General features: G+C 36.8%; 1 protein-coding gene across 1 annotated transcript in view; it reads left to right on the forward strand.

Annotated features, from left to right (window-relative positions):
- Positions 1-20,813, forward strand: part of Dmd (dystrophin) — a 1,772,476-nt gene extending 1,751,663 nt beyond the window's left edge. Inside the window, exons 71-73 of the mRNA XM_052170230.1 lie at positions 9,048-9,140; positions 15,876-15,907; positions 20,715-20,813. Coding sequence (XP_052026190.1) covers positions 9,048-9,140; positions 15,876-15,907; positions 20,715-20,726 — 137 coding nt within the window. The 3' untranslated portion in view covers positions 20,727-20,813. The remainder of the gene's footprint in view (positions 1-9,047; positions 9,141-15,875; positions 15,908-20,714) is intronic.
- Positions 20,814-24,110: the final 3,297 nt, after the last annotated feature.

The following is a 24,110-nucleotide window of genomic DNA, read 5'->3' on the forward strand; positions in this document are numbered from 1 at the left end:
TGGTAGAAGTCATAGCAAATTATTTGTCTAAGAATTCAACTACAGTTGGCCATCCTCAAGTGCAAGGTCCATATCATATACTTAACCAACCACACTTTGAAATATTTGGAGGTGTCCATTTGTAATAAAGCATATAGACCTTTCTGGTCCATTATTTTCTAAATTTAATAATATAACAACTAGTTACATAGAATTTACATTGCATTGGGCATTAAAAGTATTGTAGAAATGATTTCAAAGGTATAGGAAGATGCCTATGGTTTGTATGAAAGGACATTAGCAGTCATTGTGATCCTGTAACCACCCCCACCCTGGCAGATCCAGAGGGACCACTGTACCTTTTTGAGCACAAAGTACTTCTTACTGAAATGGCTTTTTGCATTGCTTGTATTCTATACAGTTGTTACTGGGAGATTATGCTAATGGAATTGACATTTTAGTGGAAGAGTTGAATATAAATGGTCAAAACTATTCTTGTTGATATTCTAGACCTCCTCTGCATCCTCATGCAAATGCATTCCTAGGGATTCTTCAGAGCCAATCATTCCTTACCCTTTCAAACCCACTCTTCTGAAAGTGCTTTCTGCTTTATTTAAAATATCAAACATTCCCCAATCATTAAAAAATAGATTTTATTGTTAATATTAGTAATTTATCTTATTTAGGAAAAACTCCTAATTTATAACAAAATTGTAATTAATTCAATATTTTGCCATGCTATCCATTTATTTATGTAGCCTTAGACTAATGTTTTGTTTATATGGACATCTATTTTTTGTATGTCTCTAAGATGACATCTTTACATACTCTGCATCACTTTATCCATATTTTATGTGCATATCCATCATACTTACATTTATATAATTGTTGGCTTATTTTATTTCAGTGACCTATTTAGTGTCTGTTTCACATACAGAAACATTTTACCCAAAAGGCCTTAAAACATGTTTTCTTTCAAGATGAAAGATATTTTCTTACATAACCAACATAAAATTACTACTCAAGAAATAATCATTGGTCCCAGGACTGTAAATCACTGGTAGAGATCTCATCTGGTATGTACAAGGCCCTGAATTCAGTGTGTAGCACCACAAAATAAAATCCAGTAACTGTTGCTGCTTACTCTTCACCTTCAACTATGATATCTTCAATTCTGCAAATAACATTCTCTGTAGCTTTATTATTATTCAGGATCCAATGAAAGATCATGCTTTCCATATCACTGTCAAGACTCTGTAGAATCCTTCAGTCTCAAAATACTTTCCAGGCATCTTTACTTGTTCAAAAGCAGGAGTTTATAGAATGATCCTTAATTGGTATCTGCCTGCTTGTTTCTTTCTGAGTCTGTTCCTGCTAGATATTTTATGTAGAGTTACCCATGTAAATGATGTACAGTACTCTTCAGTGAGTTATATCCAGGCTTACTTTAAGGGTCACTCTCCATCCTCTTCATTCTTCCTGTGATCACCTTCTATTCTTTGGCTTCTACTATGTTGATTGTTCTATGTCCAGAGTCCTGGCCCAGACTTCATCCATCAGTGTTTTTTGAAATGTCTTTGACAATTTCCTACTATTTTTCCTTTCACTCCTTTATGTCTCTGTATTCTTCCATCAGTCATAAAGGTAACACTTTTGATTCCGGTTAGGTAAAAAAAAAAAAGTTGAACTCTTCTTGTCATCTGCTTCTGCCCCATCTCAACTCTTTGTCATCCACTACCTGAACACATATGCATACTGTCTTGATTGTCTTCTCTTTCTGTGGCCTCCCTCTCTTTCAAAGCCACTCCCAGGTGTTTCTGGTTACTTCACAGCTATGCAGACTCTATCATTCTATTCCTGATCTAAGGCCTGATTTGCCCACCAAATCAATTCTGAACTCTTTAACGTGGAAGCAATGTTCTTCCTAACCAGAAATAGATTATTCTCTTGTCACACAATGGATCTTCCTTTTAACTTCATCGTACACTATATGGTTTTGACTTGCATTATATCATGTAATTATATTCTGTATTACAGATAATTATTTGCAGTTCTCTTTTATTGATTATTTTATTTATTTACTTTTCAAATGTTGTCCCCCTTCCTGTTCTCTACTCCGAAAATAATTATTTGCATTTCTTTTCCTCATAGAATACCATAGAACTTAAACTCCTTAAAGACAGTTCCAATTTCTTCATGTTTCTCAGTATCAATTGATCACTCTCAGGGCAATAAACCTGCGGTAAAGTCCTTGGTGACTTTACTCTTTTTGAAATCCAACACAAAAACGTGTTTTATTTTTATTTCGTGTGTGTGTGTATGTGTGTGTGTGTGTGTGTGTGTGTGTCTTGCCTACTTGTATATTTGTGCACCATTCTCTTAGTTAGGATTTATTATGAAGCACCATGACCACAGCAAGTCTTATAAAGGAAATATTTCACTGAAGCTGGCTTACAGGTTCAAAGGTTTAGTCCATTATCATCATGGTTAGAAGTACTACAGCCTGAAGGCAGCCATGGTGCTGGAGAGGAAGCTCGGAGTTCTACATCTGGGTCCATAGTCAGCAGAAAGTGAGAGAGCCACTGGGCATGGCTTAATCTTCTGAAAGCTCAAAGCTCCCCCCAGTGACACATCTCTTCCAGAAAGGCTATACCTCATAATGGTGCCACTCCCTTCGGGCCTATAGGGGGCATTTTTATTCAAACCACATATGCATGTCTACTATCTTCAGAGGCCAAAACAGAATGTGAGTTTCCTGGAACTGGAGTTATGGTCACTTGTGAGTCACCATTTGTATGCTGAGAACCAGACCTGGGTCCTAGGGAAGACCAGTCATTGCTTTTAACTGCCAGTCCATTTCTCCCTGCCCCAAGCACAAAATCTGTGTGGGGAGAAATCTGTGTCTTTGAGATATTTTAATTTGAGTATCTTTTATCATAACTTTAAGCTGACTGATAATCAGCAACATATACATAACCTATATAAAACTGAAAGCAACAGTTTTCAGTTAGGCTATGAAAACATAGTTAGACCTAAATATACAGTATTGGATCATTCCTAGTGCTTTTTTCTACTGAAAAACTAGAAAGAATCAAGAAAGATAAGACATAATGTAATGACATGAAGAAAGACAAGGCATTGTAATGACATGAAGGAGAAAATGGTTAAAATCATTCCCCCAAATGGTGGGCATATTCTTTTTTGTAAATGAATGTAGAACAATATGAGTTTCAGGTTAAGTAAACTATATCCTAATATTTTAATCAGAAGAAGATAGGAGAAAGATTTCATATCATATAATACCTCTCATTAGGTCAATTTTGAAAATCAACTCACTTTTCCTAAGTGGGTCAGTGCTGAAGATGTATTCAGTAACTAGTCATGTCATGGTGATTATATGTGTTCACATGTTTCCCTTTTGTAAGAAAAAATAATTTGCTAAGGCAAGTTCCATGTTTAATAAGAAAATAGTTTGCCTAGATACAGTCATTCCTAAACCTTAGCTTCAAATAAAGCCAGAGAATATTGTTAATAATTAAAAAAAGAATTTTAGGCATGATCTCTGATAAGTGATATTAATTAGCCAAGAAGCCCTGAATACCCAAGGCACAAATTGCATAACAAATGACTCCCATGAAGAAGTATGGAGAGGGTCCTGATCCTGGAAAGGATCGATCTAGCATTGGAAGGGAATATAAGGACAGAGAAAAAGGAAGGAGGTGATTGGAGAATGGATGGAGAGAAGAGGGTTTATGGGACATATGGGGAGGGGGGATCCGGGAAAGGGGAAATCATTTGGAATGTAAACAAAGAATATAGAAAATAAAAATATTAAAAAAAAAAGAATTTTAGGCATGTTCATGAGAAGATGAGATAAATAAAGAAAAATGGTAGCTAGCAAGCTTGTCCTGACTGTGGCTATTATAATTATAACACTCTGAGTTGCCTTTTATATTATAGTTACATATCTATTATTAGGCAAACGGTAAATTTTGCTATCTTACTAGGCTGGCAAATTAAAACAAAGTATACATATTTAGTTAATTTTTTGACCTGACCTTCAAACATGATATGGATTTACCATTGTTTGTGGGCTCCCTTGTTACAGTTCAGTTCACATCTATAACATGTCGTGATTGTGATCATGTGGTAATTAGCATTTCTGTATCCTTAAATCCTGTTACTATATGTTGAGAACCAATGACAGTTATTGCAAATAACCACAAAATTTTCAAACTGGGCATTTCTTATTTGTATCTTTTTGTTTGCTACAGTTGTACAGGAGCTCAGCAGAACCTGGGCCTTGCCTAGAAGTTGAGTTCACCAACGCTCTCGTCTCCCCTCCTCCATAGGTTAACAGACCACCTGAACCATGTGTTTCTTTTGGCACATAGTATAATAGGCTAATGCAACAACTCACAAGCAATCTAAGCTTCTCCATATGTCACATCCATTAACATTCCATTCACCATAACAGGGCACATGGCCAAGTCATCATTCTTGGACCACAGAAGAGCACTCCTCTCAGCCTTTGAACACTCTGTGGATACTAGTAAACTTCCTGCTGTCTTTTGAGCAAGCCAAACACAATAGTCTTCCAGGAGCTTTGTAGCTTCTCTTCCTTTGTTTGTTGCTCCCTTTCCTGACATACTTATATGAATCATATCTTCAAGTTCTTAGTTCTTTGGCTCAGGTGCATCTCACTCTTGTCTTAGTGTCCATCACTCCTTTGTACACCTACAATATTGATGAGGGCCTCAAAGAGGGCATTGGATCTCCTGAAGCTATAGTTACAGGTGGTTGGGAGCTACTAACATGGCTAATAGTGTACTCGTGTCCTATAAAAGAACAAGAAGCACTGCTGAGCCATCTCTCCAGCTCCTTAAATGTAGCTTTCTTATAAAGGCATCACAAAAATAAACCTGTCCCAGTGTCTAACAATCTAACAATACATTTCTTGTGCCTTATTCTTAAAATATTTATGAGTATATATTAATCATATAAAAAGTGATGATTTTTATTATTGCATGTTTATAATAAAGAATTTTGATCATATTCAGAACCACCCTTCTCTTTTATCTCTTTTCCCCTCTTTCTATTCCTCTTCCCCATGAGTGGTGCTACTCTATATCTAGGTTTCATTTAACTGGTTCACTCTTCAGTATAATCAGATATAGAATCTATCAAGTGCTAAAATACTTTTCAGTTAGTCTATTTGCTCTTTTTTCCTGCCTCTATGTGACAAATCTGATTTCCATTCTTACAAAGAGGTAAGATAAGCCATCCTGAGAAATCTGGAGACTATTGAAAAAACTGAGGATACAGATTACACTTGTTTATATACAATTCATGATATATTCAGTGCTCTAAAAATCTTAAAATGATTATTAGATCAATATCTGGGTGCATGCATAGCTCTCTGCATTCAAATTCCAACATCTCCAAAAATGTTTGAATGGATACAATTATCACTGTCACCCAAGCTTTCTATTAAAACAAGCCTTTTGCATTTGAACTTAGATACTCCTTTTTGAGACAGGGGCTGGCTTACCTGTAAGGATGAACTTAGCTGACATCATTAGTTTATACTTTACAGTATAATCCTTGAAGTCATTCAGGAACAGTACTGCCAGTCACATCATTGAACTGTACCTGGGCCTTACAATGAAATTCTAAGAACTTGGGTATGATGTAATTAAACTGTCAGCTATATTGACACGATGCTGAGTGTTTCTGCTGGTTCTGATTTAAACTGTAAGACATACTGTCATGATCATGGCCTTGCTGCCATTAAAAATGCCTCGTGTTTCCCAGTTCAACAAAAATTTGTATCAGGGATGGAACAAAAAGATGTAATTGCCTTGCAATTGGTGAGGGTTGTGTCTCTTCTGGTAATCTATCATTTGTTCCATGATAGTAGGTATTTAACTTAAATTTATTAAGAATAGATAAACTGAAAATTTTGTGAATTCATTGTTTCTAATTGCTGAGTAGTATTCCATTGTGTAAATATACCACATTTTCAGTATCCATTCCTCCTTTGAGGGGCATCTGGGTTCTTTCCAGCTTCTGGCTATTATAAATAAGGCTGCTATGAACATAATGGAGCATGTGTCTTTATTGCATGCCGGGGAATCCTTTGGGTATATGCCCAGGAGAGGTATAACAGGGTCCTCTGGAAGTCTCATGTCCAGTTTTCTGAGGAACCGCCAGACTGATTTCCACAGTGGTTGTACCATCTTGCAGCCCCACCAGCAGTGGAGGAGTGTTCCTCTTTCTCCACATCCTCACCAGCACCTGCTGTCTCCTAAGTTTTTGACCTTAGCCATTCTGACTGGTGTAAGGTGAAATCTCAGGGTTGTTTTGATCTTCATTTCCCTAATGACTAATGATGTTGAGCACTTCTTAAGGTGCCTCTCAGCCATCCGAATTCTTCAGGTGAAAATTCTTTGTTAAGATCTATACCCCATTTTTAATAGGATTATTTGGTTCCCTGGGGTCGAACTTCTTGAGTTCTTTGTATATATTGGATATTAGCCCTCTATCAGATGTGGGGCTGGTGAATATCCTTTCCCAATTTGATGGTTGCCGTTTTGTCCTTTTAACAGTGGTTTGATCTGGAAAATATCATCCTAAGTGAGGTAACGCAATCACAAAAGAATACACATGGAATGCAATCTCTGATAAGTGGATATTAATTAGCCCAGAAGCCCTGAATACCCAAGGCACAAATTGCATAACAAATGACTCCCATGAAGAAGTATGGAGAGGGTCCTGATCCTGGAAAGGATTGATCTAGCATGGGAAGGGAATATAAGGACAGAGAAAAAGGAGGGAGGTGATTGGAGAAGGGATGGAGAGAAGAAGGTTTATGGGACATATGGGGAGGGGGGATCCGGGAAATGGGAAATCATTTGGAATGTAAACAAAGAATATAGAAAATAAAAATATTAAAAACAACAACAACAAAAAAAGAATAGATAAACTATTGAGGGATACTTTGGCTCTTTCCGGCTTCTGGCAATTATAAATAGGGCTCCTATGAACATAGTGGAGCACGTATCCTTATTAAATGCTGGGGAATCCTCTGGGTATATGCCCAGGAGTGGTATAGCAGGATCTTTCGGAAGTGACATGCCTGAAGGAATGTTTTCTGAGGAAACGCCAGACTGATTTCCAGAGTGGTTGTACCAATTTGCAACCCTACCAGCAGTGGAGGAGTGAGTGTTCCTCTTTCTCCACATCCTTGCCAATACCTGCTGTCTCCTGACTTTTTAATGACTTCTTAGCCATTCTGACTGGTGTAAGGTGAAATCTCAGGGTTGTTTTGATTTGCATTTCCCTGATGACTAGTGAAGTTGAGCATTTTTTTAAGATGTTTCTCTGCCATCTGAAGCTCTTCAGGTGAGAATTCTTTGTTTAACTCTGTACCCCATTTTTAATAGGGTTAGGGAAATCATTTGAAATGTAAATAAAAAATATATCGAATCAAAAAAATAGACACACACACAAAGAATAAATAAACTAGCTGGGTATGGTGGTGCACACCTGTAATCCCAGCAGCTGGGAGGCAGAGGCAGGTGGATTTCTGAGTTTGAGGCCAGCCTGGTCTACAGAGTGAGTTCCAGGACAGCCAGGACCACACAGAGAAACCCTGTCTCGGAAAAAACAAACAAACAAACAAACAAATAAATAAATAAATAAACTAGAAATACACTTTTTCTGTTTTAAAGACAAATTTAAAACATGTGTGCATGCATGTGTCTACATATTCACATATGTGTGCATGTATGTTGAGAGAAGAGAGGAAGGAAGAGGAAACTAGTCTTGCTTATTTGTGAACTTCATTCTTCACAGTGATCTCCTGAGCTTAGGATTTCCGTGGGATTCTCTCTGGCAGGAGACTCACAGACTCAGGCTTCTTACCCACCCCAGTTTCTTAACCCTCCTTTCATGCAGACTCACATCCACCAAGAATATAATTTGTTTTAGCAATGAATCTTTTCTGCTCATGCTTTAAAAGCAAGCTTGAAAATGCAGGAATAAATGCAGGATTAGAATCTTAGCTGAAAATCCAAGCATGGCATAGACCAATGGTAATGAAAAGAATATGTAAATCATTTAATCACTACCTCCCTAGTCATTTCCCAGTCACATGGGAACATGAGCTTGTCCTTAATCCTGTTCATTATTTTGGACTTGCTTGAACAAGGTCTCACTTTCAAAGTAACAATTCACTTAACAATCAGAGCTTAGACAGAAGTTATTTTCATGATTAGTAGATTGATTATCACGAAAAACAACTTTCAAAGAACCTTCAGAATTCACGTTAATTTGGTTTGCCCCCAATAAAATTTCCCCCTTACTCAGAATGTTGGGTGAGGAGAGACAATGATGCTCACACTATCTACAAATTCTCAATTCAAAAATGATAATGTAATTCCAAGTAGCAAAGAGTAAATTCCTCAGCATTCTGTCTGTGATTCTTGCAATACTGATGTTTGTGTTTATTAGTTCATGTTTATTCATTTTTATTACATTTGACTTCAATGCTACTTTAGTGTTGTTGTTGTTGTTGCTGTTAAATGTGAAATATTGAAGAACCCCCAGGTCCTCCTGATTCTTATTACCTCTATGGAGTAAATACAGCCTGCCGTGCTCTTTGTGTGTGTGTGTGTGTGTGTGTGTGTGTGTGTGCGCGCGCGCTGCGCGCGCGCGCGCACTGAGGAAGCACACTGCAAGTGCGTGATAATAATTGTTTCATCTCAAAGAAAAGTCACACATTTGTTAATGGGCTTCAAGAAAAGATGTTTTATCGACTTTGTGTTAACTTGTAAGTATGAACACATGCTTTTCTTCCCCAAAGAATAACAACACAGGTCAATTACCATTCGGATTTCCATGCATTAAGGAAGTAGTCCCTAATTAATGAAGCTTGAGGAGTGGCTTGAGAAGGTTTTTTTGTTATGGTATTCGTGAGCAAGTAAAATGAAATGTTCTTGTGGCCCTTTCCTACATCTGCATTTGGCAGACATGTGATGGCCCTTCCTTGTTTTTCTTTCACTAAGGTGAGGAAGATCTTCTGAGTCCTCCCCAGGACACAAGCACAGGGTTAGAAGAAGTGATGGAGCAACTCAACAACTCCTTCCCTAGTTCACGAGGTAAGGATCCTGTGTCTACAAGGTACTCAGGCTCACCATTCCCCTCCACTCTAACTGATAATGTTATTGTCTATTGGAAGCCACCATGTACTGACAGAATGCCAATTTGGCTTCATGGTAAGATTTTATTTTTAGTATTTCTGGCTTAGTGTATTTTGAGTTCAAATACCAGTGTGATCAAATTGTTTCTAGAAGGAAGAATTCCCTTTGTACTTCTAAAGTGTTTTACTTGGTTCACATGTTGGTTGAGGAGCTAATTATGTGGTACCTTCTATTTAAGAGCAGTTATTATGTGACTTTCACAGATGAGAAAATTAGTGCTGTGTGCTCCCTGTGTCAGGGCTGTAAGGCTACAGTATGCCACAGTGAGGCCCAGAAAATGCCTAGCAAGTGGTAGTGGCGGGGATTCTGGCTTGCAATCTGATGCCTTTGTGTTTGAAAATTATATCATACGCCATCATTTTAATATCGGGATAATTAGATCTCCATAGGTAAGGTTATCGGCTTTCCACTTCCTTGCAATAAAAGGGCATTCTTTTTCTCTATCACATTGACCTTGTGCATTATTGTACCTCATACAAAAGCAAGACTAGCACACAGAATTTTCCTGCAGGCCTGTATGAGCCACAAGCATCTTGCTTCATCCAAAGAGATATTTTATTGCTCTTGATAAGGTTTATTATCTGCTACAGTTATTGAAGCTCCCCCCTCCACTGTCAACCTAGAAAAAAAATTAAGGTCACCTGTGAGCTGATAGAAGGAAAGCACAAAGAAGCAAAATGGAGGAAACAGAAGGTTTCATGGGCAGTGATTAGCTCGCTAATAGGCAGCCTAGGAAGGGAGAGCTATGGAAAGCCTGAGGTTTGTGCTCTTCTGCATGAGGGCAGTGAGGAGGCTGAGTTGTAGTAGTGTGTTTTCCCTATCTTTTTGTTCAGTGTCAGTTAACAATGGCCATTTCTTAGCTATTTGATGTGTGAGTGAAGGTTGTATACTGCACATGAAAAGCAATAATGTTCTGGTAGAGCGTTGCTAAGGAACCATCAGGGAAGCTAATTTTAAATGTCTGCACCATCCATCTTTTCAATGCTGAACACCACTGGTTGATTTTTAGCAGATAAAACTCTTAACCTGTCTTGCACTAACTCCTTGCCCCATCTTCATCTGAACTCTATTAGATATCTCCTATTCTTAGATGTCATTATTTAGAATGAGAAAACCACAAACAAGATTGGTAAAAAATAAACTAATTTCCCTTATGCTATTATGACTTTGTCCTTCCAGATTCTACTAGTGTCACTGTGTAGCAGAGAAAGTATTAGAAGTACAAAGGAAGAACAAGTGCTTTTGAAGACCTCGTGGTTCCCAACATGGGGCAATAATACAATTTCGATAGTGAAGATATATTTTCCATGAGGGAATCCCTGAAGCACTCTGCTTCTTAGGAAGGAATTAGACATGGTAGTTAGAGGTGTCAGGCCTTTTGGCCTCTACCATACATTTTATCTCCCCTTCCTTATTTCGTAATAGCCATTGACGTGTTTCCCAGCTTCATGAACTGCCGGCCCATTTCTCTGCTCTGTGAGAGGTTAAAGGCTACTCTGTTTGTAGGCTGGATATCTCTTCCACATCTAACAGGAATGTAGCAGAGAAGGGACAGTCACACAACTCCTGTCCAGCTCCATTCTGATTAGCTTGAAAATAAAATCCTTTGCGCTGACTAGCTTGCACTTCAACTTCTAGAGTCCTTGTGTATAGACTTAAGTGTAGGAGGAACTTCCCAAGACATTAGGAATATATCTTCCCTACTATAGTGCTTGCAGTTCACAGAGCATTTTACTGGTTTTAGTTTTGTTTTGCTTGTTTGGGACCTTGGGAAACTCTGTTCAGGCCACCTGGACAATGCTATTAAATTAGAACTTAATGAAAACAATGATCTGCTAAATGCTGATTTGAATGCTCTGATATAGAAGAAAGTGGCCTTATCAGATATTTATTCCATTGGCTTTTTTTTTTTTACTTAATCATAATCTAGTGGCTTGAGAAAATTAACTCATTCCAGAAAAACAAACAAAACACTACATTGTAAGACAGTAAATAGCTAGTCGCAGAGTACTTGACTAGATGTGTGTGTGTGTGTGTGGTATATGAATATGTATGTGCCTGTGCCTGTAGGCCAGCGACTGGCAACAGATGTCTTCTTCTATCTCTTTGCATCTTATTTTCTGAGACCAGGTTCTTTTGCTGAACCCAGGATCATCATTTCAGCTAGACTAGGGGCAAGCAAACCACCCAGGTCTGGCCTGCCTCCCCCAGCACTGGGATTATAAATGCATACTGCTATACCTAGCTTTTACATGGGTGCTGGGAACCCAAAATCAGCTTCATTCAGCAAGCATTGTGCCCATTGAACTGTCTCCCCAGTCCTTTAGCTGGGTTTTCTATGATGCTACAACGATCTTGGTAATTTTTTTTTGTTTGCTTCCCTCTAGCTTAGACATTATTATAGGACCCAAATGGTTTAGAATAGTTTATTTGTAACTAAAAACCTAATTTGAAAAGTTCTGTATGTGTGTACTTGTGCTTGTGTTTCCTTTGTCTGTGTAAATAGAATGAACTGAATGAGGCAGAGAAAGCTTACCATTTGGTACATATGTTAGATGGAGATTAAAGATAAGTTCCAGAGGACCTTAAATCTTGGAATTAAATACTTCCAAATTGAAGACATTTATAGGTCATCCAACCGTCTTTGATATTCAGAACAGTGACCATCAGTGTGATTTAACTATCTATTATGCATGTTTTATCACAAACTGGGATCCCTATATAGTATATATTGTGTATATGTATATATACATATATACATATATATGTATATATACACACATAGAGGTATTTACTCACAGAAGTTTTACAAAACATGTTTATAATCACATATACATGCAAATATCAGAAACAATTTGTTCTGAAGCAGTGCTTTCTATACTACATGTAATGTCTGCTGTTTCTGTTTAATTTATTCAGGAATAAAATGTTGGTTACAACCTGGTACATTGATTTTATAATCCAGTGCCACAATTTTTTCTTATCTATCTTGTGTCAGTTTTCCTTGTTCGTTTATGTAACTTTTAAAACTATTTTTTTTACCATGCAAGTTTTTACCAAAACTGAGCTAATGTATTTGGTAGTCTTCCTCTGACTCATCTATCTGTCCATGTTCCTTTAATTGTATTACCAGAAACAAATGAAGTTCCTGGTTGATAAAGCTATTTCAGACAGCTGTTTCAGTAACTCAAAACAGATGTCAGAGCCAGAGGTCTGACATTTAGTGGAAATGTGTTATTAAATACCACCTTGTGGTTTATTTTACCCGACTAGTTAATTTCCAACAGAGGAAAAGCTTTACTGTAAAAAGAAATTAAAACTGCCATAAATTTAGAAAATAAACAGATAAAGTGTGTTGCTGTATGCCTTGAATTTACAACATCTGTGTCACCCCTAAACTTGGACCAGAAGGTGTCTAAACTTTACCTTTCATTTCCAGAGTGCTTAGAAACACACAGAAGTTAGGTTCCTTTTTCATAGACATTCAGCAGGTTAAATTAGGCCTCCGATAGTATCTAAATGATTTCGTCCAGCTGTTATTGAGATTAATAAATACAGCATGCTTCTCCACTTAGTGCTAAGCCATGACCATCTGTATTCTGATTATTAGGCAATACAGACTGCAGCACACCCAAGGTGTGCGTGTGTGCACATTTAAGTTTTTCTTTCCTCATTAGTCTTTAGTTATAGTTAGTTGTTTGTAATTGAGTACTCAGTATACATTAGTCAGTTTCTGTCTGATCTGTTTATCTATGACCTGCCCCTCCTTATGTATACGTAAACATTGGATTATAGCATAGTCGGCAGTCTCTACTGTAAAACATTTACCGTCAATGCATAGAAACACTACATTAGAGCATTAAGCACCTTAAGCACTTTTTTCATGTGATTTTCATGTGCTTTTTCATGTGTGATCATTTCTCTGATCATTTAGTGGTCTTCAGATGTAGATTTCTATGTACAAGTATGCACATTTATGAAAAGTGCTTTCTTAGTGATGTGATATTGGACTTTCTAAAATGAAATGCTCTGTTATACAGATTAATAAATAATATCATATAAGACAATCTTAATGCATAAGACAAGTAAGAAAATACTCCTATTTGAGGATTTCTTCTACCTCTGAAATTTCATGCTTATTGATCTATTCCACAGAATATTATCACTGACAGCCCATGATATCTTTCCCTTTTTATGCCACTGCTGCCCAAATAAGCTCACATACATTCTGCCAAATGCCCCCAAATAACTATCCTCACAGATTTTTAAAGCCTGCTATTTTTTAATATTGAAATCTTCTTCTATAGCTCTTTTATGGGCAAGAAATTTTAAAAAATTAAACAAAATAGAAGGTGTAGGTCACTGCTGGAGCACATGCTTAACATGAACAAGGGCCTGAGTTCAATCCCCAGCATTAGAAAACAAACAAACAAAAAGGTGGACAGGATCTGGGGAAATAGCTCAGCAGTTAAGAACATTGGCTTCTTTTCCAGAGGATTTAGGTTTGATTCCCAGCACCTATATGGTGACTCACAATCTTCTGTAATACCAGTTTCAGGGGTATCCAATGCCCTATTCTGGACTCTGCAGGTACCAGACATGCATGTAGTACAGAGACATACATGCAGGCAAAATACCCATGCTCATAAAATAAAATACAACTTTTAAAAGTCAGGCAGAAGCATAATATACCACCACCCAGCAAGCACCAGGTTTTCCAATCCACATCTACAATATAGAAAGTTTGAGCCCTATCAGGCCCACTACTGTTTATAGTAATAAAAGGTTATTGGGACATAGCCACATCCATTCATTTGTATAGAATTCATGGTTTCTCTAAAAGCAGAGTAGTAGTTACCAAACTGAGTAGTTGCTGTAGTGACTATGGGGCTCATAAATCTGAAAGTATTTCCCACCTGATCCTTTGCAGAAAAATGGTCAGTCTTACTGGGCACTTTCATCTTATGTCCATTCAGACTCCTCACATGGCTCAGAGCTCCAGCTCAGCAAAGCATGGAGATGCGTTGTTTTGTGCATTTATATCTGTCCACTGGAAAGCATGCACTTTCAGGAAAATACATCCATTTGAATCATGTTTGAGTAGTAGTAAAATAGAAACCCCAAGATGATTATCAACCTTATATCCTAACCCTGAGCTTTTTCATAAACCACTAGTGAGCTAAGAAAGCTGAAGGCACCTAAAAAGACAGTGATTTTTCTCAATTCTTTCTCTGAAACCATGAGTTCCAGTCAATAATCTCAAATTCTTGTTGCTTCAGGAAACTAGACTTCCCCGGACCCAATTAAGTCCCTGATTTATACTTAAGACTGCCCCAGCACACCTCCCATTTTTCTCTGGATTCATTTCCTGATAACATACCACTAACTGAAGAGCTATGGAAACATTCTAAAGGACATATTTATGAAGTAAAAACTTCAAGTGGATATTTGCATTTTAAAATGTTGCAACCAAGTAATTTGTATTTTGTCAGTGGGGAAGTATCTTTAGTACAGTAGAAAACACTGATTTCTAGCTGGAGAAAAAGGGCCTTTTCTTTTGTAGACTGTTTTTGAGCCTATAGATAACCAAGTGTCAAGAGAAGATTTGGAGAGAAATTAGGCTTTCATACAATATGACTTCTGAAAAAGTACCCAGGACAGATCGAATGCTGATAACTCCATCATTTTCATCAATAACCAGTTGACAATGATCTGAATATAGCTCATTATAAAATGAATAAAGATCTATAACCTTGATCACGATAAAAGTAAGTCATATAGTTTTCTTAGAACTCTGTCCTTGCTAACGTTCTAAAGTTTAAACATAAACTTTAAAATCTAACCTCTAAGGCAACAGTTATCAACCTGTGGGTAATAAACCCTTTTGGGGTAAAAGGATCCTTTCACAGAGGTTATAGATCAGATATCCTGAATATCATATATTGACATTATGATTTATAACAGTAGCAAAATTACAGTTATGAAGCAATAACAAAATACTTTTGTGATTGGGGTCTCTACAACAGGAGGAACTGTGTAAGGAGTTGCAGCATTATGAAGGTTGAGAACAGCTGTAGAGGTAGAACTCATATCCAGATTACTCACAAACTGTCCCAGTCATAATAATGCTCATCTTCTAGGAGACAGGACAAACTATACCCTAGAGTATAGAGCCCATGTCTTCTGTGGGGTTCTGCTTTGACACACAATCAACAACTTTTGATGTTTTAATACATCAATGGTCAAGTCAAAACTAAAGAGATTATGGGACTACTGAATGCCAAGCTTGAGATTCTATAATAGTTGCCTTTGAAAACAATGGCCCCATTTGTCAAATTCCTATTCTGTGTGATTTTTCATCCAGTTTAATGTGTGAAATTTATGGGTACTACAAATGATGTCTTTTGGGTCCTGTTATCTGTTTACACTGATTTTAAGTGAATGTGAGGTTATTTGACTAGATGTGTATGTGGGTTTTTCTGTTTATTTTTTTTTCCTCTAAGGGAGTAAATGAATTGTCACCTCAATATCTGTTTGGAAAAAGAAGTAAATTTGTATATAAAACTGTATATTTATACGTGTTTTATTTTTCCTTTCTGATCTATCTGCCTCTTCCTCTCTCTATTATTAAAGGAAGAAATGCCCCTGGAAAGCCAATGAGAGAGGTTAGTGAGACTCGCGCTCACAGCCATGGCTTCTGTCTGTCTCATCCTGCTTTCTGTGTCTGGCCTTTGTGTAAGAACTGTGTGTGTGCGCACGCGCACGTGCATGTGTGTATCACACATTTTGTCACCATGTGAGGATGGAAGCCGCCTCTCCACTTGCAACTCATGAGGAGAATTCTTCAAATGTTCATTGCTGTTGTCATCTCCATGATGACAACAGCAGGGGTGGGGGAACTGGAGTCTCTAAAATATGGCAATCCTTTCTAGTCCCTAGGTTGGAACCTGGCAGTTCGCATCCGTTGCTATCTGCACCACAAACAGAATATTAAAAATACATTTCACCTTGAACATTATTGATAAGTCATAAAGCTTCCTTCCATTTTATGCAGGGTCTTTGGATTTTATTCTTCTGAGATGATTACTACCTTTTATTTTTAGTTTGTTTTGTTCCCCCTACCTTTCCTAGTTCCTAGACTTCTTCATTTCCATTTTAGCTAAGATTTGTTTGAGCATGTATTGTGTGCCAAGCACTGTTGTGGGCAATTGCCATTTATTTTCCTATCATGTAATCGTCATGGCAAACCTATGAGGTAGGTATTCTTCTGAACTCTGTTTTTCACACTTAAGGTAACTGAATCACAGAGTGTGTAAACAAAGTGTCCAGAGTGGCAGACCCAAGGGAGGAATCCAGGAAGCCTGGCTTCAAAGCCATATTAGTAGCCTCCTCTGTGCTAGAAAAAGCTACATCTTCTCAGCATTCCTTTTAGAAGACCTTTTATTTGGCATTTGGATCCAAACAGAAGAGTAACCCATTACATTAAAAAAAATGATTATTGGGATTTTGATGTTTTTTTTCAATGTCTTTTAAATGGTTGAAATGAGTAGGGTGCACCATTAACACTGAATATACTTTGAGTTTTTAAAGTGAAAGCTGTTTCTTCATCTTATCTGAACAGTGACTTACCGACTCAAGTGACTGCTGGGTGACAAAGTGTTAAGTATCAGTCCAAGTGGAATAAGATTGCCCTAACCAAGATTTTCATTTGAAGGAGGAAGGCAGGCAGGCTCTCCTAAGAGATGCCAATGACATATGCTGTTCTGAGAGATAAACTGGACAGGTAGAATGTTCTTGCATATGATCTGCATCCTTAGCACAGAGATAGACAAGTAGACACTGATATATTTAAACATAAGCAGTCATGGGGCTGCAGAGATGGCTCAGCAATTAAGGGCTCTTGCAGAGGACCCAGTTTCAGTTCCCAGTACTGTTTTCCTGAGGCTAAACCCCAACACTTGTAACTCCCCTTCCAGGGGAACCAATAAACCTCCGTAGGCACCTACAAATACCACCTCTCACAAGTACACACAGTTTAAAACATTAGAAAATATTATACATCTTTTAAAAAAGTAGCCATAATAGAAATTCTTCCCATCCTATGCAATTATAATAAATTTCATGCTTCTCAGTGTGTCTATACTGATATCCTTTCAAAAAAAAAGGGAAGAGAATTCCAGGGAGGGGATACTAGCTTGGAGGAGATGTTCAGAAAATTTGAATCACTGATTCATTGAATGCTCCTGACTCATGTACTTGATTGTAAGACTTCTTGGTTAATTTTAATGGTAAGTGCCCACCTTCAGTTTTAACATTGCTTTATAGAGAACAAGTGCATCCTAATGTAAAGTCCCTTAGCATGTCTTATCCACGAATAAACATTTTTAAAGTCTAATAGATTGAATCAAATCAGTGACTACTACCTGAGATGCAAGATAGTGAGATGAGCTCCCAGATATCACAACAGTGTCACAACCTTTAAGACATTATAATCTATTAAAATACCCTAAACTCACATTAAGGCCAAATATTTTATTTTCAGAAATGAAGTTACAGAGAGGAAAAGATAAGACTATTTCACTGCAGTTGTCTGGCTTTTCTTTGGCCAATTGAATGCTAACCATTTATTTGGGAATTGTATTAAAAAAAAAAAAGAGTGCCAGATTGCTATTGAGGTCTTGGATCTTTGCCAGAAAGTCTCAATTCCAATCACTGTGGAAAACAACTCCCTTAGGCAGTGGTGGCATGTGAGACTAAATGTGTTGCAGTTAGTGCCAACTTGGAAACACATAAAACTGTCCTAATGTTCAGTGCATGGTGCCTTTGTGTTCAATAATCCTTGCTTAAGAACGGATTAAATTAATACTTTCTATAGACATATTTTTGTGTCACACTGTGCCCGAAGCCCATTCCTATTGCTTGAATCCTGGCTACTTTTGGAACTCTCACATTTATAGTATGATATTTGAATATCATCTTTAGATTTTGTCAAGTTAATGACCTTACTTTACCCTCCATTACACCAAACATAATATAACCATGATACATATAAATTTATGTCCTACATCCTTGTTTTATCCCTCCAGCGAATTGAGGTTTAATTCTTTGGGTCAGTATTTTGTCAAAGATAATGATTTTTGTTTTATTTTGCTTGCTTTCTGTATCCAATAACACTTCCATAAAATTAGAATCATTATTCTAATGAAATGAGTATTTATTATATTACCCATATGTAATAGCATACATATAATGTAGATATAGCAAGCCATATCTAATAGTTCTTATTTTTTATAGCATAAGGATTATCATGATGACTCTTACCAATACTGAACAGCCTAAGCAGGTTAATACAACCCAATGTTTTATGCTAGTTTGTATAGTATATTAAGTATATTAAGAATAATGAACCTTGCTTTCTGCTGACAAAGTTTTGAATAGCAGATACTCCCTAGAACTAATACTTCAAGATAGTCAAGTGTTTCTTCCAGGTAATAATAGAACTCTATTTTAAAGAATAGAAGTATCCCCTGGGGATATATACTATCAGTATACTTCTTTAGTTTACTATCTTTTAAACTGCAGTATATAATCCCTAACCAATAGCCTATATCTGCAAATTGATGAGAAAAACCAAGGTATTCCCTATTCTGTTTATATTTTAAAATATATCATCTAGCTACTAGGTAGTATCCTGGAGTCAGAATGTGTGTCATAAGATATGATTAGAATCATATTCACTGTCAGGTTATTAGACTATTTCTTACTGGCTTTGGTAAGCTTGCTAATAATCCAAAAGTTGCAATTACTCCATCTACTTTGAAGTGTATGTGAGTAATTATAGAGCTCTCCAGGGTTACTGAACAGTGAGAAGTAGATACAACCTCTTAATATCACATGTATGTTTGCATTCTGAGATCCACAAGACACCAAAAGACCCCACTATGACTTCCTGACTTTTCGTTTTTGTTTTTCATTTGTTGGTTGCTTTATAAAGATAGGATTTCACTGTGTAACCCAATGGTACCCTTGAATCTATGTTGAGTGTGTATATATATATCCAAAGGTGATTTCAGTTTTTACTGCCAGAACATTGGCCCACTTTAATAGTACATATGCTCTGTTAAACATTTTAGTATTTGAAGTCTCAACCAAAAACCAAAGTAATTTTTTAAAACACAATTAGCTCTCAATGAAATTCTCTGCAGTAATAAAACCCCAAGAGATTTACACACTTAGTCATCTTAATATAAATGCTTCAGTGGCATTAAACATTTAATAAATCTTGAATTGAACTGGTACCATTACTATGTAAGTGCTTGCCAATGCATCTTCTAATTCTTCTGTATTTTTAAGGTATGTATCTCTTGAAATAAATATTAAAACAGAATGCATGTTCTGGCTTATCTTTAAATTTTATTGGGATTTTAGCAATTATGAGACTCTGTTAAGCTGATACATGGGAAGGTAGTAATGGCCTTATAAAGTATCTCATTTCCAAGAGCAATACTTCAAAAAGAGAATGACTTACCAAGGTTGAAGAATTAAAGGAAGACTCATAAAATATGGGATATATACCATAAGAGAGCTGTAGAATACATCTCAGATTATTTTACTCCAGATGTTAGTTTTGCTAGTGTGCCCACAGATATTATGCTCTTGATTCCATGTTGGGGGATAAATGCCAGGTCATGCCATATTATTATGAAAAGGCTATTTTAATAGTTAACCCTCATTTAGTAGCCAAGCAAAGATGGATTCTCAGGATCTCCAAATCTTTGTACTACATGTAGGTCATATTATAATTAGGCTGCAGAGTAATTTGGAGCATAAAGTGGTTTTTATTCTGAAGCTTTTTAATTTGTATGTGAGTGGTGTACAAAAAGGTCAAATCAAGGATTTATTTTTCAGCCCAAGTAAAAGCAGAAAGAAAATAGTCATGTCCACCATTGCATGGTTATTCTTTACGGGCTTGACGCAGTCAGTAAATGGCAATTTTTTGTGGTAGTCAGAGTCACGTTGCTGGTAATGGTGATCTTAGGAGGCAGAGAAGGTGGTAGTGATTTGATAGTAAAAGTGTAGAACATACAACAGAATAAATACAACTATAGTAAATACAACAAAGTGTGAAAGGTATGTGCCATTACACTCCTTTCTCAGTGATAAGAGCCTTATACCTACCTACCTATGAAGTCCCTTTGAAATGTGTTAGGAAGATGAATGCATCAATTTACATTTTTCCCCAACAAATGACACCAAGCTGTTCCAGCATTAAGGTAATACTAACACCATGCAATGCTTCATTAACAAGGCTTTGCTTCTTGCTGGAAATGGCTAAAAATGGACTGTGTTCTGTATACTTCAATGCAGCTTCTGTGTTGTCTTTTACTGAAATGGTAATGACTCCCCACAGTGGCAACCAGGGGTACAATACCTGCACATTTTGTAAACTCCTTCTTTCTCCTTGTTTTCCAGGACACAATGTAGGAAGCCTTTTCCACATGGCAGATGATTTGGGCAGAGCGATGGAGTCCTTAGTTTCAGTCATGACAGATGAAGAAGGAGCAGAATAAGTGTTTTACAACTCCTGTTTCCCGCATGGTTTTTATAATATTCGTACAACAAAGAGGATTAGACAGTAAGAGTTTACAAGAAATAAAATCTATATTTTTGTGAAGGGTAGTGGTACTATACTGTAGATTTCAGTAGTTTCTAAGTCTGTTATTGTTTTGTTAACAATGGCAGGTTTTACACGTCTATGCAATTGTACAAAAAAAGTTAAAAGAAAACATGTAAAATCTTGATAGCTAAATAACTTGCCATTTCTTTATATGGAACGCATTTTGGGTTGTTTAAAAATTTATAACAGTTATAAAGAAAGATTGTAAACTAAAGTGTGCTTTATAAAAAAAATGTTGTTTATAAAAGCCCCTAAACACACACACACACACACACACACACACACACATGCACCTGCCACACACACACACATACACACACACACACACACACACACAAACACACACACACACACTGAGGCAGCACATTGTTTTGCATTACTTTAGCGTGGTATTCATATGGAATCATGATGTTCTTTTCTTTTCTTGCATATTAAAGATAGGAGTTCCTTGAACCCCACCAAATGACTGCTTCATATTGCTCTTTTGAGAATTGTTGACTGAGTGGGGCTGGCTATGGGCGTTCATTTTATACATCTATATGTCTACAAGTATATAAATACTATAGGTATATAGATAAATAGATATGAAATTACTTCTTCAAATGTTCTTGCCACTTCTTAATGGAAATAAATTGCTTCTAGTCATCTGGACTTATCTGCTTGGGCAAGAGTGAATTTTTCCTGGAGCCCTAAGCCAGAAGAATACTATCACACTAAAATATTGTCTAGGGCTCCAGATGTCTCTAGTTTAAAACTTTTCACTGACAGCTAGAGCATTCATTTTTTTAAAGGAACATGCGAATGAATACACAAGACTTACTATATCATAGTAATTTGTTGGTTGATCTATTCAACTTCCTACTGCTGGGTTAGATTTAATGATGTTTCTACAATAAAACATCAAAAGACATTTTTAACTCGCAGGCAGTGGGAGAAAGATGGTAGGAGCTAAAGGGTGTGGCTCCTCGGTCAGTTCGTACGATGGGAGCAACAACTCTGTAAAAGAATGGATGAATATTCACAACTATACATATAAACATCTCTATAATTACAACTAAATTGTTCTGCCCTCTTCGTAAACTCAATCTGAAGTGGGTGATTTTATTGTTGTTGTTGTTGTTGATGATGATGATGAATTTTAGATTTTAGATTTTTTGGGTTTTTTTTTCATTGTGATGATTTTTTTTAAATGCTGCAAGATTTAGGATTATTGGTAAGAAAGTAACCCAATCACATTGTGACCCTGGTGAATATCAATCCAGAAGCCCATGGACTGCATTTGTCTCCTTCGCATTGGTTTCCCTGCAAGTAACTCCACACAGGTTTGTGAGTGAGAAGGCTCCACAGTTGGAAAGATTCGAGAGCAAAAGCCTCTCCAGACTCTCCGGTATATATGACAGATGGAAATATCTAAACAAATGCAAGTCATTGAACCAGGAGAAAAGGTGAAACAGAAAGCTAAGGATTGATAGGAAAAGCTTTACTTCCTCTCATGTCAGCTTCTTCCTCTTAGCATTTAAAGAGCATTGTCTCAATAGAAATCACTGTCCTATTATTTTGCAAATCTGTTACCTCTAACATCAAGTGTAATTAACTTCTAGCAAGTGGGTTTTGTCCATTATTAATTGTAATTAACATCAAACACAGCTTCTCATGCTATTTCTACCTCACTTTGGTTTTGGGGTGTTCCTGGTAATTGTGCACACCTAATTTCACAACTTCACCACTTGTCTGTTGTGTGGACACCAGTCTCCTTTTTTCCTTTATAATTTCCAAAAGAAAACGCAAAGCTCTAACATAAATTGAAATTGGGTTCTAGTCTCGCTTTCTATCTCTCTTTCTCTCTCTCCTTTATGTGGCACTGGGCATTTTCTTTATCCAAGGGTTTGCTTTCACCAAGATTTCAAACAAAGGGTTCCTTTCCATCCTACTAAGGAGTTTTAAGTTTTATTCTAAAATCCAAGGTAGATAGAGTACATAGTTTTGTTTTAATCTTTTCATTTTATCTTTTAGATATTAGTTTTGGAGTGAATCTGTCAAAATATTTGAATAAAAACTGAGAGCTTTATTGCTGATTTTAAGCATAATTTGGACATCCTTTCGTGTTCTTTATAACCACCAAGTATTAAACTGTAAATCATAATCAGTGTAACTGAAGCATAATCATCACATGGCATGTATCATCATTGTCTCCAGGTACTGGATTCTTACTTGAGTATCATAATAGATTGTGTTTTAACACCAACACTGTAACATTTACTAATTATTTTTTTAAACTTCAGTTTTACTGCATTTTCACAACATATCAGACTTCACCAAATATATGCCTTACTATTGTATTATATTACTGCTTTACTGTGTATCTCAATAAAGCACGCAGTTATGTTACAAAAAAAAACCCCATTGGTTGGAGTGTAGTAGTTTCTTTCTTCTTTTAAGTTACTTCGTTTCTCTTTCTGTGCATTTTTCTTTTGGGGTGAGGGTGGGGGTATGACTGTGTTCCATGGGTACCCTCCTTGAACTCCTAGATTTAAGTGTTCCATCCTGCCTTAGCCTCTGAAATTGCTGAGACTGCAAGGTCATGCCCTGATTTATTTTATTTCTAAACACATATTTATGTATTCAAGAGCGCTTCAGAATATATACAAACTATATATGTATGCAATGTATACATACTATACACATACTGATATACATAGAACCTGCATTTAACTAAACTCCTGTGTCAATGACATAAAAGCAGAAAGGGGACAATTTGGGGAAGCAAAGAGATTGTTGAGGGGAGAGGATAAATGAATGAAGGTAGGGAGAAGGAATTTGAGCAAGGCACAATGTTATCTATGTATGATTGTCATAATGAAAGCCATTATTTCAGACACTAAAACAAATGATTTACATTAAAAAAAAATACAGGCATGACAGTCCAGACCCTGTAATATCAACACTCAAAAGACAAAGGCAGAAGGATCCCCTTAAAGTCAAGACCAGCCAAGGAGTTTTGGGCCAGCCAAGGTTACATAGTGAGATCCTGTCTCAAAAAAACAAATCAAACCCAGCACACATATATGTAACTTGATGTGTGTGCTGTGTACTAATCCCAGTGTGCAGGTGCCATAGGGCATTTATGATTGCCCAAAGACAACAATGTATGTCATCCTCATCTTTTGCCTTATGTAAGACAGGGTCTGTTT

This window comes from Apodemus sylvaticus, chromosome X (genome assembly GCF_947179515.1).
Source record: "Apodemus sylvaticus chromosome X, mApoSyl1.1, whole genome shotgun sequence".
Lineage (NCBI taxonomy): Eukaryota > Metazoa > Chordata > Mammalia > Rodentia > Muridae > Apodemus > Apodemus sylvaticus.